This window comes from Siphateles boraxobius, unplaced genomic scaffold, assembly GCF_051911475.1.
Source record: "Siphateles boraxobius isolate OS27281-9 unplaced genomic scaffold, OSU_SipBor_1 66, whole genome shotgun sequence".
NCBI lineage: Eukaryota > Metazoa > Chordata > Actinopteri > Cypriniformes > Leuciscidae > Siphateles > Siphateles boraxobius.
In genome coordinates, this window is record NW_027509193.1 from 31,580,471 (window position 1) to 31,599,247 (window position 18,777).

The following is an 18,777-nucleotide window of genomic DNA, read 5'->3' on the forward strand; positions in this document are numbered from 1 at the left end:
GACACGCTGTGGGCGTGTGATAAGGAAGCCTTTGCGTTACCAGTCATAATACAGAATCAAAGTACAGAAATATCCTTTTTTTCTCTTCTTGTTGTCTGAAGAGTGAATCACAGAGACTTTATAAGCTGAAAGATTTGCTTGCATGTTTTTTTTTATGATGTTCACAATAGTGTTGTCAAAAATATCGATATTTCGATAAATATCGATACTGAAATATCTGAACGGTACCAATACTAATTTCCCGAAGTATCGATACACCAATACTAGCCGAGCAGTCACTTTCACTTCTCTCCAAAGGCGCGTTGACAAACACCACACGTGACGCACTCGTCTCATTCGCTCTGGTTAAATAGCAAAAGTGAATGGAAAGATGGCGAGTGCGGCGTCCCCGCGACCGGCTTTGGTTGATTGATAAAGAACACCGCGAGCGGGCATGTCGGAGTCGGAGAATGGCGTGGACAGGACACGCGCTACACACTGCGAGCGGGCATGTCGGAGAATAGCGCGGACACGCGCTTCACACTGCGAGCGGGCTGCGGGCACCCAAAAGATTGTTTGACTATCAATATCCCTCTCATCACTCATTTTGTAAAATTATTTTATAGATGAAAACATTTAAGGAATTGGCTCCAGGGGTACCATTTAGCAAGCATATGCTCAGCATCAGGGGTGTTTGTTTTTTTTGGACAGACCTGCACCACTGCTAAAAACATCCTAAAACACTGTAACTCTTCTCATTTTAACTTTTCTGAAACATTAACCAAGATGGCCTAGTATTGTTGTTGATATGAGTCTGTGTTTCGTTTTTTCACTGTAATTCTTAAAGTTAACATAATCTGACTGAGGAATCGTAGACAAGTAAATATTGTAACTGTGGTCAGATGTAAATTAACTTGTGTGTCTGTTTAACTTTATTCAAAAATTATTATTTAATTCTGCAATTTGCCTTCATTAGCGATTATCATCAATTTGATTACACATATACTAATTAAACTAAACTGAGCTAGACAATGGCATCTCTGAATTCAATAATGAAATGCCTTTAACTGAAAATTGAATGTTTAACCTTATTATTATACATTACTGACACTCTATCCTCCAATTTGATACAGTTAAGTGCTTCGACACAATCTGTATTATTAAAAGCAATATATAAATAAAGGTAACTTGACTAGATGCTGATCCAGTGAGCATTGTTTCCGCGTCGGATGCACACACGTTTGCGTTTAAATCTGTTCATCAAATTAAGTTAATGTATTAACCAGCATTTATGACCGATGACCAATGCATTTGTTACAGTATATTTTAATCTTTGATAACAGTAGGTAATAAAAACACAACGGATCATGTTAGCTCTGGTCCAATGAAAAAATATTAACAGATAGAACTCAGGACATTTTTGTTCATGTAAAATATACCTCATTGTCATGTTCTAGACTTGTAATATTTAGCTTTAAATAAAAAAAAGACCCCCTTAATATTGTGGCAGTTTTTTTCTCTGTGGTATCGAAAATGGTATCGAATATCGATATTTTTCAAGGTATCGTATCGAAGTTAGAAATTCTAGTATCGTGACAACACTAGTTCACAATAGTGTGCCTGAATTTGTGTTTTAATTTTGTGAAAAAATTAAAATAAATTAATTTGATGTTTTGCCCAAAAGGGAGGAGATGTGATGTATAGTATTCGAGTTAGTGACAAGCTTTCTCATTGGTCATTATGTATGTGCATACGTTCATGGAAGTGTTCAGTAAAAGACAGTCGAAACACATGCAAGTCTAGCGTGGTTCATGACAGTGTGAGCAGTCAAGTCGCAGCTCGACGTTCGGACCCGTATAGTGTGAGCACATAAATCCTGAGCTTTGGCTATACATCGCATGCGATTTACTCGTCAAGTGTGAGTAGGTACCTTGCTGAAATCGCACAGACATCGCACAGTGTATGGCCGCCTTAAGGCTAGGCAGGTGAGGTTTTTTTTCAGTGTTGGAGCAAAACTCTGCAGAACAGCAGCTCTCTAGGACCGAACTTACCTAACCCTGGCATAAGCCTAGCAAGAGCATTTTAATGAAAATGACTATAAGCCCAAGCAACACGGATAGCATTAGCAACAAGCATGTTGCCAATAATAGCTTTTAGCAATGAGCATTAAAAGAAACTTAGCTTAGCTTCGTTAAGACTTTTAGAGATGAATGGAGAGTGAATCACATCGAGTCCTGTGTCAATGCAGACTGAGCTCACTTCCAAATCAGGCAGCTTGTGATCAATGCGGTGAATCTCGTGTTCAAGTTCACGAAATTGAATTAATCTGAGGTGAAATTCCTCTCGCTAAATTCCCGATTGCACGATTCCTAGTGAGATGATGTGATTTTGCCTGCTAAATTTTGCCATTTAATTTGCTCCTGAGAAACGTGATAGCTGCTGATAATACTGATGGAGCTTATATATGTATACAGTGATAGGCTTCGTAATCCTATAGGTAGACGTGGATCAACTGAGAGTCAGCTGATGCAAGCTTGACTAACGTGACCTGATGCTACGCTTGATAAGGACAGTGGTGGAAAGAGTACAGAAAAAACATACTCAAGTAAAAGTACCATTACATTCCAAAAAATGTAGTGTGAGTAGAGTAAAAAGTACTTGTCCAAAAAACTACTTGAGTAAGAGTAAAAAAGTAGCTCATTTAAAAGTACTCATGAGTAGTGAGTAGTGAGTACTGAGCTGCGGATTCTACCCCTTATAATAAACACTGTGCACTACAATTTATAAATTAAAAAAAATTGCACATACTGTAATTCACATTATATTTTCTTCTTTGTCAGAAAGATTGAAGAATACATATCATCCATCTTTTTAAAATGCATCAAATCAGTACACTCATCACCATTTAAATCATATTATTTGGGGGGGGGGGGGGGAGCATTTAAAATTAGGCGAAAAGAAACTGGGCCTGAGCATGCTATTGTTGCACATAAAATATCAATATTCATAACTGTGCAAAGAATTCAAAAACCTTTAGAAACTCATATGATAGTTCAGCATCACACACTATGAGATGGGTTAAATAGAGAGATTAAAAAATACCCAATTTCTCTGCAAAACGGTACCAATGTTAGTGTTTTGCTAAATGAGAATCACTAATATTATCAGATTACCTCACCTAATGCACTGAAAAAGGCTAAGATAGTGAGCCAACACTAATTACACACTTTAATTCCATGCTATTAAATATGTTAGAATTTAAATGTAAATGCACATTGTTCTAGAAGGGTGGCATCATCCCTTACATTTTAGACGGCTACATTTACTCACATTGTAATGCTGCTGATAATATAATTTGTAAGGAAAATTGTGCATTAAATAGGGAAGTTATATCCAGGAAACTTTTACAAAAGAAACAAACAAACACACACACACGCATGTCTCTTTGTAGTCTCGGCGAAGCTGTTTTATCAGCAGCATCCACACAAAAAAACAAAAGTTCAAAATGAAAAATGTTTTTGCGCAAGTGCACTTGCCAAATGAAGACGGATCGTATAATGGATCAATCAAAAAAAGTTTATTAACGAGCTGTAACGTTAGTCACAGACTGACAGAATAAATGCAGTTCAAGTTAACGCCATGGTTCATAGAGTGCACTGATTCTGAATCTGGCGGCATGGCGAGCGAGACGCGGCAGTGCACAGATCGTGACGCGCGTCTCTCTATAATGTGATTGTGAAGTAAATGGGAGCGGGAATTCACCGCATTATGAACTCGTCACGCAATACCCCCAACCTCAGACCAAATGTTAGGCCATTTAGACAGGCCAGCCTATATAAATATCATATTAAGCAGAAATGTGAAATGTACCTTTAGCATATTAGAGGAAGACGCTGATATCTGGATTGAATTGATGCGTGAAGAATGCACTTCCACAGTAGTCACGAGTAACAGCAGGAATAGGCGGTTAAAGTTTTCTATGCTTAATTTGATTTGATGACAGTCACGAGAACGCTTAACTCAATCCAATCACGTTGATGGATAAAAATAAAATGAAATTAGGCTAAAACAAGCATATGTAGCGAGTAACGACCACAAACAGAAGGAAAGTAGCGGAGAAAAAGTACCGATACATCACTTAAAATGTACTCAAGTAAAAGTAAAATTACACAATTTTTAAACTACTCAAAAAAGTACAATTTCTGAAAAAAACTACTTAATTACGTAACGTGAGTATTTGTATTTCGTTAGTTCACAGCCCTGGATAATGATTTATAAGACACTAAATAAACATAGAGAATTTCACTTCAGTCGAACCAGATTTAGTATTTTACAACCAAGTAACTGTTCACACACTAAAACAGCACATTTTATTATTTGTATTTTTCCCCATTGTTTATTGTCATTACAGAAAGACCAAAACTCAGAGTGACCATTAAACCTGATCATCATGTATTCAGAGGAGAGACAGTCACTCTCAGATGTGACATATATGATGAAGGAGTCACTAGCTGGCGGTACAACTGGTATAAAGACGGTTCATACAGTGTTTTCAGTGAAGGACAGGAACACACATTCAGTTCTGTTACTGAGTCTGACTCAGGTAAATACTTCTGTTATGGGACAGAGATTGAAGGATCCCGCTGGTCACAACGCAGTGATGAAGTTACACTGACAGTATCGGGTGAGTTTGATCATCTCTTCATAAACACACACACAAGTTTAACATGTTATTAATGAGCGATGTCTCTATTTCAGATCCGAGAGCAGTTTTAAGTGTTTCTCCTCAGAAGTGGTTGACTGAAGGAGATCACGTGACTCTGATCTGTGAGATTAACGGCTCCTCTACAGGCTGGACATTCAGCTGGTTCACTGTAACTGTCTCAGGTCAGTTATAATGTGCTTCATCTGAATTAACTGGTTATATTGAAGTGAAATGTATAATTTAATATGTCTGAAGCCAGACATAGACTGGGTATGTAGAGCACATGATTTGGTGTTCAACACTTCCATGGGCTCCAATCAGTGAAACCTAGTTTGAGATCCCAATCACTCATTACAGTCACTCCTCTGTAACAACATAAGAGCCATTGATCAAACCCTGAATAAAACAACATAAACACAATGAGTAATTTGAGTTACACAAATGTAAACCAGTGTATTCAGGTTCAAGTTTTGTCAAAAATGTAATTTATATGGGCCAAACCAGATAGTAGGTTATTAAAGTGAAATCTGCACATTATCACTTTATATAGGGAGCAGGAATGATTTTGAGCCGCTCTCAGACAGCAGCAGAGGAGCTGGAGGAAAATACACTGTCAGTTCTGCTACTCTAAATCACACTGGAGTTTATGTGTGCAGAGCAGAGAGAGATAAAACAGCCGTTTACACAACATACAGCAACACACAACCACTGTGGGTCACTGGTGAGTTCACACTTAGTTTAAATGATTGATTCATCTTTAATAAAGACAATTTCCAAATGATAACTGTAATTGTCTTGTCAGGTGTTTCTCCTCCAGTGTCTCTGATCATCAATCCCAGCAGAACTCAACACTTCCCATCTGTCTCTCTCTCTCTGAGCTGTGAGAACCAGAGTAACTCTGATGGATGGACAGTGAGAAGATACACAGACAGCGGGGGGCTGGAAGATTGTTCATCATTACGCCGGGGATCAAAAACAGGATCTACATGTACAATCAGATCCACCAGCACATCAGACACTGGAGTTTACTGGTGTCAGTCTGAATCTGGAGAGAACTATCATCCTGTTAATATCACTGTACACTGTGAGTCTGTGTTTATATATTTAGTAATTCCACTGCAGCTTACAATCAATAAACAGGTTGATATAAACAAGAGCAGGAAAGCATCAGATACTAATGTAAGCAACCAGTCAGAACATCATATAATAGCAATACACTAAAAACACCCATAAAACAGTGGAAAATATGAAGGTCTGTTTTTTTATTTTTTTTTTACTTTGTCTTGTTTAATGATGTTATGATTTTGTTATTGCATGTTTCCTGTGTTTCTGTAGTTGGTGTGATTCTGGAGAGTCCTGTTCATCCTGTGACTGAAGGAGATAATCTGACTCTACGCTGTTTATATAAATATATAAGCCCAACAAAAGCTGATTTCTATAAAGATGGATCACTCATCCAGAACCAAACTACAGAGATGATCATCCCTACTGTCTCAAAGTCACATGAGGGTTTCTACTACTGCAAACACACAGACAAAGGAGAGTCTCCCAAGAGCTGGATCTCAGTCAGAGCTGAGAGTAAGAACTATAAACACAATTGAAATGTTCCTGTACAATTTACATGTAGATGTAAAATATATATGTATCTCCAGCTTCTCCAGCCTCAGGAAATGATGGCCTCAATCCTGTGATAATTGGAGTGACTGCAGGATTGACTGTTGCAGTTTTGATCATTGTCTTCATTGTCCTCCTGTGGCGCTACAGAAACAACAAAGGTTCATCATCTGACACATTAAAATTCAGAGACAGATTTTCAGACACTAGCTTTGTTCCTAACGCTTGTGAGCTGCCAAACTGCATCAGTCTAAGCTGGTGTTCTGGTCTTCGCTGGTAAAACTGGTATGATTGCTGGTTTCAGAAGGTTTCTGGGCTGGTTTTTAAGCTAGTCAGGCTGGAAGACCATTATTTGTTACTTCAATACTGAAAGTTTTGCAAAAAATATTTACGTCATCTATTTTGAAATCATTGAAACTGTGAGTTCTCCATCTTGTCCACTAGTTGTTTGATATATAGAGTTAGTGCATGTTTAAAACACTCAATTTTATATGAAGACAGCAGAGGTGGAGGCTGCTTAATGTTGAGAAACACAATCATATTGTGGTAAATAATTAAAAACATGTCACTAACTCATGAAAGAGATTAAAAGTCAGTTTTCCTCAAAACATTTACCCAGATATTTTGTTTGACTAGGTGTAAGATCTGCGTCTGCGTCTCCTGTCAGTCAACAGCAGAACATCAGTCAGAACCAGAGTGAAGCCGGATACACGACACTGCTGTCTGGTCAGTCTTTACTCATTACCCATTAATACATACCCATAAATATTTACAAGCTGTGATGAAAGACACACAGAAACAACTAACAGGACAGATCTCACAACTAGATAATATTTCAATCTTCTAAATTTAAACATGATATTAACATGATATTTTGTGTCTATACATATATTAGATTTATTGTCATTTAGGTTTTATTTGATCAAAAATTGCATAACAAAATGAATTATTTTCTGTATGAAATATTGTGCCTAGTGCTTTATTTATTTTTAGTTTGTGTCAACATGAAATCAATGTTTTTCTGTGGAATTGAATTTATGAGATGCATGACAATAATCTTTTAAAAATGTATGTATTATTGAAAATTAATTCATGCATGTATTTTTTACAGGAACTGCACATATTTATGACTCTGTTGATACAAATGTTAATAAAGAAATAAGCACAGGTAACTAATTATGTCATTTCAAGTATTTTATGTCATTATATGAGTTCAGTAGTTCTTTTCTAAAGAAATTGGAAATCAAATCCATCTTTTTTGTGTCACAAATGGGTTAAACCAAGTGTCTTATTTCTTTCTGTTGTTCATAGTAGACGGTGCAAGTGGGCCGACTGAGATCACGTATGCTGAGATTGAACTCAAATCTACAAAGAAACAGAAGAAAAAGAAAGAAAACAAAGGTAAATGGAAACAAAAGTCTCTGCTCTTATGATTTTAGGATCATGTTGTTATGTGGCTTTGAAACTGACATGATCCACAAAGGTCATTGCATGCAAATTGTGTTTATTTTGAGGTAATTTGGTCTAACATCTAGTCATTTTAAAATAAAATGATCCTCTCTCTAACACTAAATAATATGTGTTATTTAGCATGTTATAATGCCATATGTCATACCACTGTTGGACGTACAGTAAGTATATGAACTGTTGGCATCTTCTAGGCAATAACACTGAGAGTGACGACATTTACTCTAAACTGAAGCTGGAAACAGATTAAAGTGAGTATCAAAATAAAAATCACAAAATAAAAACATCAACCACTGAAAATGTACATGCATTATTCAGAATCTAAGAAAGTAATTTAAAAACTGTATATAAAAATGATAAATGTGCATTTTGAATTCACTGATATATTTTCAGATGCTGGATCTAGTGATGTGGCGTATGCTCAGGTTAAAAAAGACGAGAAGAAACTTTCAGCAGGATGATGATGATGATGAGTTCACTGTTGGTTGAGAAGTGAAAGGATCATTAAGGCAATAGATTTGCCAGAACTTACTGTAAAATTAGTAAGCCTTCATGTGCTTCAGAGATTATGCATGTTAATGTTTGAAAAGCATTGAGCTGATTATTCATTAGAAATAAGCTAGGCCTATTGTTTAGTATTGCACTGTGTGTTTTTATATTATACCAGCAGCAGCAGCTTATCATTTGTCTGTTGAGTGAGGGACCAAGTTACTTTTTTTATTTCTATCTTCTTGATTTTAAATGTATTTGTAAAAAAATGTATTTGTAACAAAATGTTAAAATTGTTATTTCCATGTCTGGACAAGTTGTCTTTAAACATAAACGTACATAGTGAAACTATATACGTAATAACAAAATATGTAATAACAAAAACTATTTTTTTTTTCTATTGCAATTGCAATTGCTATTTTGAGAAAACAATATATAGGTGTCCTGGGCTATTTATGTTTTTGTTTTTGTTTTGTTTTGTTTTTTTAAAGAAAAGGTTTTGAGTGTTGGCTATTAGAAATTTGTTCTCAGTTTTGTAGAAATAGCCTACACTGCCATTCAAAAGTTTGGGTTTTGAATGGCACATTCAAAACCCCAAACAACAATACTTTTTATTGTAATAATATTTCACATTACTGCTTTTAATGTATTTTTGATCAAATAAATTTCTTTGCCTTAAAGGTATAGCGGAGGATTTTCTTTTTCCGGGTGGGTAGCCTATACTATTGGTCCACCTAAGTGTCAATCATTCTGGTGATATGTTTACGTAAGGCCGTCGTACGTGCTCGTCCCTTCTGCGCATGCGCACTTTCAGGTGTTTTATGTGTGATGAGTTACGGTTTCAGCCATTCCTTTGAAAATGGCTGAGGGTCGAAAGAGAAAAAAATTATACGAAGTGTATGATAAGAAGAGAAAGGCTACAGAATATAGAAACAAGACCAGAGTGATTTTGGGTGAATATTTCACACGCTGGCGTGCGCTAAAAGCACAGGTTGGGCTTCCCACTGATGCCGCAGTCGCGAAGATTCTACTAGACAGGTAAAGTTTGTCATGCTATTTGGAGAAATCCATTTAAAATCACTGCTAGTAAAAGTTAATGTAAGCTATGATTAGCGATGCTAGCCCTGGCACAAGTCATGCACCGCGTAGACACGGTAAACATCTCAATTTGTCTAAAGTAGCCTTATGACCAAATGGTAAATGGTATCACGCTGAAATATTCTAAAACCTTGTGTGTTCAATTTTCGATAATTACAATGTGTTCACCATAGTATTTATTACACAAATGCAACAAGCTACTTCTCCATTGCATATCATGTCTTGAGTCCTCGGTCACTCAACACGTTTAATAGGCGCATGTGCATTTTAAAAAAAAAATTGGAGAGGGTGGGTCTTCTCTAAAATTCGGAAAGATCCTCCGCTATACCTTTAAGAATAAGAGACTTCTCTCAAAAAAGTTTAAAAAGCACGAACCCCAAGTTTACTTAAATATTCTTATACAGCCCATTAATTAATAAATACTATCAAACATTACGAAATATTCTCAATTAGCTTACGTTATTATTATTATAATTTGAAAATGTATACTTTCATTCCAGACAGGTCTAATTGCTATGTTGGAACTTGTAAAGATGCAGCAGGAGCGTGAAGACTTGTCGTAGAAACGACGCTGTAAAAACGAAGTGGAACAAACAACATCTCTGAACAGATCGAACGAACGAATTTAAACAAACTTACTTCCATGTTGTTTTCGAGAGTATTAGCGTATCAGAAAACATTATTTTGTCTTGAAAACTTCACAATAAAAAAGTACAGAAATGATAATATTCGACTCATTTATTTAAAGCTGATGATTGTGTGTGACATCATGTTATGATGATTACAGTGAGAGATGCTGTAATGATCACATCTGCATGACCTGACCGTCTGGGCGGAGATTAACAGGCTTTTTCAAACTATTCTTCGATCGGCTTCAGCTTTGAACCAACACTGAGTGAGATGAATAATCGAAACCACCATCAAGTCCCATAGCGTTTGACTGATCTGTCCCACCGTATAACAACAACTGCTATCTGCTGAAATGTGCTGATCTAACTTCTTTTGTTGAACTCTGGAAGGTAAGCTTCGCTTTTGTTTATATTTAGTTTTAAGCTTCTATATCTTTGCTTACTAGTAGCTAAACTGCTATTGAACTCATTAGAGATAGGCTAAGCAGTTATTTTTGCAAATATTTCTCAAGGGCAGTTTTAGGGCATTTTTACTGAGAAACAATTTGAACTTGTTTGACAATTTTAAATAAAAATGTTATCCCATCCGTTTGTGTTGGAGGCCTATACCTATGTAAAGTGTTATTTAGGTGCATTGTAAATTGTCTAGTTTGAAGGATCTAGATGTATCTTTGTTTATTTTATTGTTACTAGATTCACTATCTTTAATATGCAACACTTTTTAATAGTATATTATTTTGTCACCATTTTCTAGATTCATAAATAGTTATTTATATGAGGTATATATATTAATGTTTTTAACATGTTATTTATATTGATACATATAATACGCATTCAATCAAGTGTAAAAGTCCAAACTGATCTATCTACTTGGAAATAGATAGTCATACTCAAATAGCAAACAACACTGTATTGATCTCATCAGAAAAAAGAGAATCAAGTGTAATGTTTTTCCATCTGCCTATGCCTTGATTCCACCTGACTAAAACAGATAAGCACAATATTTATCTTGTGAGAAATATGGTTAGTTGACATGACACTTTTTACTTTCTTTCATGAAAAATATTCAAATATTGGACACGGGATGAAGCCGCTTGATGAAGAATAATATGTATTTTTCTCACCATGTAATTTAGAGAGTATTGGATAGCACACGACAATATCATTAATTATTTTTTAGAATTTAAATCTTATTTTAAAAAAATAATCTTATTGTCATTATATATTATTTATTTGTATATATGTAGTGTATCAGTTGTTGACTGAATATGCAGCTCTAATCTATACATCTGTGTTTCTGGGTAGCTCTGTCAGGCGATGTCAAGTGTTACATCACACAATGATAATAATGTTGGCCAAAGGAGAAATGGCTTTGCTTGCAGGGAAATGTATGTGTTTTTGATCTTGACAGTTAAACTTTAAAACAGTTTTTATGTCATAGTTTATAAACAAGCATGTTTTTTGTGATAACTGAACTGCTTGCTTTGTTGTCTCAGTCCTCAAACCCATTCCTTCAAACTCTTACTTTGTGTTATTTTCTCAGCCCAGTTTTGTAGACGATGTCCATTCATTTCACAGAAGAGGAGCGATCCTCGTAGCCCCGGGCGAAAACATTGTTTCTTTGGAACATCCATCTCATTGCTGGCTTGATTTCAAGGAAATCCAGATTTTGTTTGTGCGTTGGTCCATGTGAGAGGTCGAAAGTGTTTCTCCAACGTGTCCTCCAAAAACTCAGACTGTTGTCCAAAGCAGACGAGGCTCAGCCCCCACATTCGGAAGTGATGGGAAGTGTGAGAGCCCACCGGTACAGCATAGTTTCCTCGGAAGAAGCCGGGATGAAGCTGTCCCCCATCGCTGTGCAAAATGGCTACGGCAATGGAAACATGGGCAGCAAAGTGCACACGCAGCACCAAGAACAAAGCCGCTTCGTCAACAAGGACGGACATTGCAATGTGCAGTTCATCAACATGAGTGAAAAAGGTCAACGCTACCTGGCTGACATCTTCACGACATGCGTTGACATCCGCTGGCGCTGGATGATGGTCCTCTTCTGCCTATCCTTCCTACTGTCCTGGCTTCTCTTTGGATTAATATTCTGGCTTATTGCACTTTCGTCCGGGGACTTGGAGAATCAAGAGCAGATTTGTATTTCGAACGTCGACAGCTTCACGGCAGCCTTCCTGTTTTCCGTGGAGACGCAAACTACTATTGGATATGGCTACCGATATGTAACAGAGGACTGTCCTCTTGCTGTCTTCATGGTGGTTTTCCAGAGCATCTTGGGATGCATCATTGATGCCTTCATTATTGGTGCGGTCATGGCTAAGATGGCCAAGCCTAAGAAAAGAAATGAAACCCTTGTATTCAGTCACTATGCCACAATAGCCATGAGGGACGGTAAACTGTGTCTGATGTGGAGGGTCGGGAACCTCCGGAAAAGCCATCTGGTGGAAGCTCACGTTCGCGCCCAGCTGCTTAAATCTCGCACCACCGTTGAAGGTGAGTTCATCCTGCTCGATCAGATAGACGTTGATGTCGGATTCGACACTGGCATTGACCGTATATTTTTAGTGTCCCCCATCACCATCGTCCATGAGATTGATGAGGACAGTCCATTCTATGACATGAGCAAACAGGAACTGGAAAGTTCAGAGCTGGAGATAGTGGTGATTTTGGAGGGCATGGTGGAAGCTACGGCCATGACCACGCAGTGTCGCAGCTCTTACGTGACGAGTGAAATCCTGTGGGGTCATCGATTTGAGCCAGTGCTTTTTGAGGATAAAAATCATTACAAAGTGGACTATTCGCACTTTGAGAACACATACGAGGTTTCCAGCACGCCTCAATGCAGCGCTCGAGATTTGGCCGAAAAGAAGTACATCACATCTAGCTCGAACTCTTTTTGTTATGAGAACGAAGTAGCCTTCATGGATAAAGAGGAAACGGAGGATGAAGACGACGATGACGTTGATGAAGAGGACCAGAAAAACATCAGAAGAGACAGTGTGGCATTGGAAGGATCCAATATTGATGACGTCAAAAGCACGGCTTCCAGTCAGGATACTTTACCACTTCAACTCAAACCGTTAAGACAGCAGCCAGAGATATGACAACTGAAGAAAGTTGCTTTGTATGGAATAACATTGGTGTACAGCAGGTGTATGGTATACCAATGAAAAGGCCTGACTGAGGAAAGGCTGTTTTGCTGCTGTTTTGAGAGCATGTTGCCATTGATTTGAGAGGAACCCAAAAGGTTGGGTTGCAGATGTCTTGAAACGTTCATGTTGACTGATCTAAGAAGACAGATCAACAAACATGAACTTTCAAATGAACTCTGACACTTTATTCACAATCAATTTGTAATATAGACAAGAGTGGCACATTTTATAGATAATATAAGCTCTGTTCCAAACCAAGTAAGCCAATCAAAGTAACTCAATATGGCTTAAAAAAATTCACTCCTAGAAAATATTATTCAATGGCGTTCTATATAGAACCCTAGGGTTCTTGGGCCTCATTTATAAAAAGCTGCGTAGAAACCGCCCTACATTTGATCTTACGATCATTTCTCAAATGTCTGTATGTGTGATTTAGAGAACGAATGCCTCTCTTCCAGATGTAAAATGTATAAATTGCAAATGATCTTGAATGGTTTCAGATATCCACCTTGTAAATGGCATCTAATTAATGTCATTAACATGTAAAAGAGCACCAGTCAATGTCCAAATGCTTTAGTTGAGAATGGCGAGCGGCAAGAATTGCTTTGATTTCCAAATACCTGCAGTTCTCCGACTCTCTGCCACAAGGAAAAGCGCGTACGTCTGCCTCGACCCTGACGTGGAGCTAAGAACGTTTCCACATCAAAGACCGTTTTTATGAATAAGAATGGATTTTAGCATACTCTGTGTGTATGCACGTTTTATAAATGAGACCCCTTGACTCAATTTTAAAGAACACTTTATGGCAAAAATGTTTCTATATAAGGAGAGATTAATTAAAAAAAATGCAATTAAAACAAAATCCATAAAATGGTCCCATGATAGGAACGCTTAAAATGTTCTATATGAAGCATCTGACGGAACACTTAATATATATATAAAAGTTTCAAATTAGCATGTTGCTAAAGATTCAGTACAAAAGGATTACAAATGCATGATTGCATTAAATTGCATAAAAAATGCATCAAATTGGTTAGAGCTAGTTTCCTAATGTAGCATAATGTTGTTTGGGAACAGTCTGTCTATGATGCCGTAAGGTGCTGTCTAGGTATGTAGCTCACTAGGTTTTGGAGCAGAGCTATAATTTTACAAGTCACAATGATTTTACAGGACAGACTGTTGACTGTTTTGTCCCATTGTCCTTGCACACCAGCTATTAATAGTACATTCAGGATAATACCTTGTGTCATGATGAAATCATGTTTGACTTCAAAAGTAGAGGCTGTACAATGAAGCCTGTAGTGAAAATGAGAACCAAATGTTTCCTTTTGATCTCGTCTATGAAATTAAACCTACAATAGAGGAATTTTTGAGCACTGAAAACCCCAATAATGACACAATAAGAGATAAATGAGCATAAAGTTAGAACCCTAGAATCCATATTTCACATTTCTAATGTGGTTGTCATTGACAGTAGCCGTTTTTATGTGAAGAGCTATGTGTTCACAGATTATTTGAAACCTTAGCTGGAAATAATGAAAGGAACCTGTTAATGAGCTGGTCTCTTAACATAGGTCTCTTTCTATAAATATACTTCTGTATACAAATGTGTTACGATATCAGTACTGAAGATTAGCCATCCATTTTAATGACCGTATAAGCTAATCTAGGGCACTTATTAGTAAACGTAAAGCTAGTCGGTCCATGCACTGCATCTTCCACACAGGGTTTGTCAAAGCACACTCAACATCTCAGGATTTGGAGGAAATCTGGCATTCATGCAGTATGAGCGGTCAAAGAGTTGTAAATACACTACAGCAAATCTTTGAATAATATGTAAAGAATGTCATGTTCAAAGCAGTATGTGTCCTTTCGATGTGCAATATAGCTTCAGTGACTGAAGAATGTTAATGTTTATGAATGAAGGCTGGAATGTTATTTATCTGCTGCTATTTAAGAAAGGTTATAAAAGATAAATATGTTGATAAAATGAGAAAAAAATACTATTTGTTTTGTATGACATGTTAAAACCCAAGCAATAATGACTTGCAATGCTGGTATTTAAAAACCAGAAACAGTAGGGAACCAATATCTAATGAGTTTTTTTATGTAGAAGACTGTGACAGTAGCTATCAAAATAAATCACAATAAAGGTTACTATTGATTAACAATATAATCTGCAGTGTGATCATCTGCAGAAGTTTGCCTGATTTGTATTAAATTGAAGGTGAACCCCGGTCCATATTTTTAAATGTTTGGTTTTATGCATAATTACATTATGTGTTGCTAACAGCAGGTCTCAAAATGCACGAATTAATATCTTTGACATGTTTGTGACATCATAAAATATTATTTTATTATAAATATTTCTTGCCTGCAGCATATTTGATATTTCATAAAGATGATTGTATTTTGAACACATCACATATTATGTAATCCTAGTGGCAACATTCCAGATGATGACATCACATACGGATACAATACATTTAAAGAGACAGAAGAATTTCATTCATTTTTAGACTGTAAATGTAGTTGACATTGAGGATCATCCAGACAAGGATTGTGTGGCTTGACTAATTTGAATCCATGACCATAGTTTGTGTAAACAGAGAATCAATTGGACACAGGAGATGCAATGAGAGGATTGGATTTTGTTCTGCTGAAAGTCTGATTTTTCCCTTAGGCAATGTTCCACATTATCCAATGGCATGTCCTCTTTAGTAGGAAAGAAAAAAATCAGTTGACTGTATTTCATTGAGCATCAGATACTTAAAGGGACAGTTCACCCAAAAATTGTAATTCTGTCATCATTAACTCAACCATATTTTGTTCCAATCCTGTATGGGTTTATTTCTGCTGTTGAACACAAAAAATATATATTTTGAAGAATGTTGGCAATCAAACAGTTGATGGGCCCCATTGACTTCCATAGGTTTTTTTTCCGTTCAATGGAAGTCAATTACTTCCAAAGTCAATGGCTACCATCAACTGTGTGGTTGCCAATATTCTTCAAAAATATCTTCTTTTGGGTTCAGCAGAAGAAAAAAATTCATACAGGTTTGGAACAGCTTGAGGGTAAGTAAATGATGACAGAATTTTCATTTTTTGGTGAACTATCACTTTAATGAACAAGTGTTATTTTATATATTATATTATCCAAGAAGAGGTATTTCTCTGCCACAAGTCCCTATCACATTTAAAGCGAGTTCAAAGCCTTCATAATCGGAGCTAAAGAATAAAGAACACAAGGTAATATGAAGCAGCTGTTGCAGTGAAAGTTATTAACGACGCAGTGTCAGTTCAGGTGTGGTCTCTACAGATATTAGGTTTAATCTCTAATGTTATTCCTGATGAATGAAGTCTGGTTTTGAGATTAGGATGATCCCTCTACCATGCTGTGCAGTGAAAACTATATGACGCACAGTTTCACAGACCAGTGAAGTAGATTAAATGTGTGTTAGCAAAACATTTGCGTCAATATGTTTCTCACTCAATAGTGTATCTGATTTTTTTGTTTGCATTGAGTCTAAAAACAAAAATTTTGAGTGTTTCATGGCGGCATATATGGGCTGGTAAATTCCTATAAGGGTTGATCCATGGGCTGCGCTGCTAATGTTTTAATATCATGACATTTATGTTACAATTCTAATCATTTAGAGCTGCATTGTGCTCTAGAGAGGAAATTTAAAAATTGTGGGTTAAATTTTAGGTCAGTTGCTAGCCATAATAAAACTTTTGGCAATTTTATGTCAGAAGAACTCATTTAAACAGTATGCTAACTTCAAAACAAAGTTAAAACACTCTGTGACTCACTTAAAGAAAATGAAACCATGCGTAACATGTCAACATTTATTTTGTATTTTAAAGTATATAATATTGCAATTTTCCCCAAAATTCCAATGACCCTGTCCATGAGCTACCAACATATTAATAGGATCATTCAGGATCCCCTATTTCAGTCCCCAATGTCTATGATGGTCAATCTGATTTATATTGGTGATTCAAGGAGACCATAGAAATTGGGAAATTGGTAAACTGTGAAGCAGCTTAATAAAAAATACAGTTTAAAAGTAATATATATATATATATATATATATATATATATATATATATATATTGGTCTGAATTTAAACTGCATTCTTGCACAGACTGTGTTGTTCAATACATATATAAACTGCATTATGAAGATTAAAATGTCAAAACATAAGTTAAGATGTCTCTATGAGACTGCATTGTGGCTAACATCTCCACATCTGACATTTCCTGAGTGAGCAGTATTGACAGAAAACACATTCCCTCCAACCCTGATTACATAAAGCAGTTTCCGTTAATGATCTCTAGCGATACTGAACCACTATCACGCTACTAAAAGTATGCTGTGCACAGATTACATAGCCTATGCACATTTTGTGTATGCATATTACTCAGATTACCTAATACAATTGCCACAAAAAAAAAAAGAATTACTTAATAGAACACGGTGCGTGCACTTAAAGTCCCCCTGTGGTGCAACACCATTGCTGAATATTTTCTCTTTAAAACTGCAAGGAACCAAAGACAGTCTCAAAATCGCTTGTGTTTCTGGCGTCACAAACTATCTTGTAACCAATCAGATCAACGTGTGATCGTCAACGAGTGAATCTCTGAGCTGGTGTGAGTGAGTGGAGGTGGGGCTCATTTGCATATTCATAGAACCGCATACACTAAATGAGGCAAGGGTGTACTGAGTTACATTCAAGCTATTTTAAGGCATGCCGAATTTTTTCAGAGAAAAAACATTTAAATATTACGTTTTTAGGGATGAAATATACGTTTTAAGAGATAATATGTTTGACTATAGTAGGACTTTAATGCACTTTTCTTTTTTCTTTTTTTTTAAATGCATTCGATTAAATGCATTTTAAATGCATTTTTTTAAATGCAGGCCTATATATTGTGCTTGACCTGTGTGATAAATCAAAAACAATATTAAGCATGGTCTTAAACATCTCTTTCTTGACTCGTTAATTGATCAGATTGCCACTAGCTCTGACATTGAAGAGGCTCTGCGCGGACCCATCGGTGTATGACATCAAAGTAACGTTACCATGATAGTGATTACAGAACGGACGATTCACTTTCCGATCTCTCATGCGGTAGTGCGACGTCATACACCGATCGGTCTGTGCAGCGCCGCTTCAAGGAGAACACGCCGGCTGCGTCCAAAATTGCGTACTCTCTTAAATCGGTACTTACTTTGAATAAGTAATTATTTGACTGCTAGAAAAGTATGTTCTGTATAGTATGAGTGTGTGTAGTATGAATGTAATCTGGATGTACTAATTTCGCCATGTTGTCATTATCATGTGTCAGTGTCAGTTCAAGTGCCAGTCACAAATTCTCTCCCATGGCCTCATGGGAAAGTAAAGTGTCCATCGTATGCATTGCACACTTCAGAATCTCAGTAGTTGGTCATCCGGGTACTTTTCGCCTTCCGTTTTATGAGTAGGCCTACTGTGAATTCAGACAAACTTACATAGGCCTACTGTTTTTCACCTAACGTTACGAGTAGGGAAATATGCGATTTCGTTTGCAGCCACCTTTTTTATTACACAAACACAACGAGGTCATGTGACAATGTAGCATAGATCCATCCATT

The 18,777-nt window shown here is 36.7% G+C and overlaps 2 protein-coding genes across 2 annotated transcripts in view; both read left to right on the forward strand.

The window, feature by feature from the left end:
- LOC143722283 (Fc receptor-like protein 5) overlaps positions 1–8,934 on the forward strand; it is a 53,803-nt gene extending 44,869 nt beyond the window's left edge. Inside the window, exons 6-16 of the mRNA XM_077213599.1 lie at positions 4,391–4,663; positions 4,738–4,866; positions 5,235–5,405; positions 5,487–5,768; positions 6,020–6,262; positions 6,337–6,459; positions 6,935–7,024; positions 7,410–7,466; positions 7,613–7,699; positions 7,960–8,016; positions 8,159–8,934. Coding sequence (XP_077069714.1) covers positions 4,391–4,663; positions 4,738–4,866; positions 5,235–5,405; positions 5,487–5,768; positions 6,020–6,262; positions 6,337–6,459; positions 6,935–7,024; positions 7,410–7,466; positions 7,613–7,699; positions 7,960–8,015 — 1,511 coding nt within the window. The 3' untranslated portion in view covers position 8,016; positions 8,159–8,934. The remainder of the gene's footprint in view (positions 1–4,390; positions 4,664–4,737; positions 4,867–5,234; positions 5,406–5,486; positions 5,769–6,019; positions 6,263–6,336; positions 6,460–6,934; positions 7,025–7,409; positions 7,467–7,612; positions 7,700–7,959; positions 8,017–8,158) is intronic.
- A 2,594-nt stretch (positions 8,935–11,528) lies between these two features.
- Positions 11,529–13,965, forward strand: kcnj2b (potassium inwardly rectifying channel subfamily J member 2b). The gene has a single exon (XM_077213582.1). It carries the CDS (start codon positions 11,763–11,765, stop codon positions 13,089–13,091), a length of 1,329 nt encoding a protein of 442 aa, XP_077069697.1. The 5' UTR covers positions 11,529–11,762; the 3' UTR covers positions 13,092–13,965.
- Positions 13,966–18,777: the final 4,812 nt, after the last annotated feature.

Coding starts and splice junctions, on each gene's coding strand:
- kcnj2b (XM_077213582.1), top strand. CDS start 11,763: ATGGGAAGTGTGAGAGCCCACCGGTACAGCATAGTTTCCTCGGAAGAA.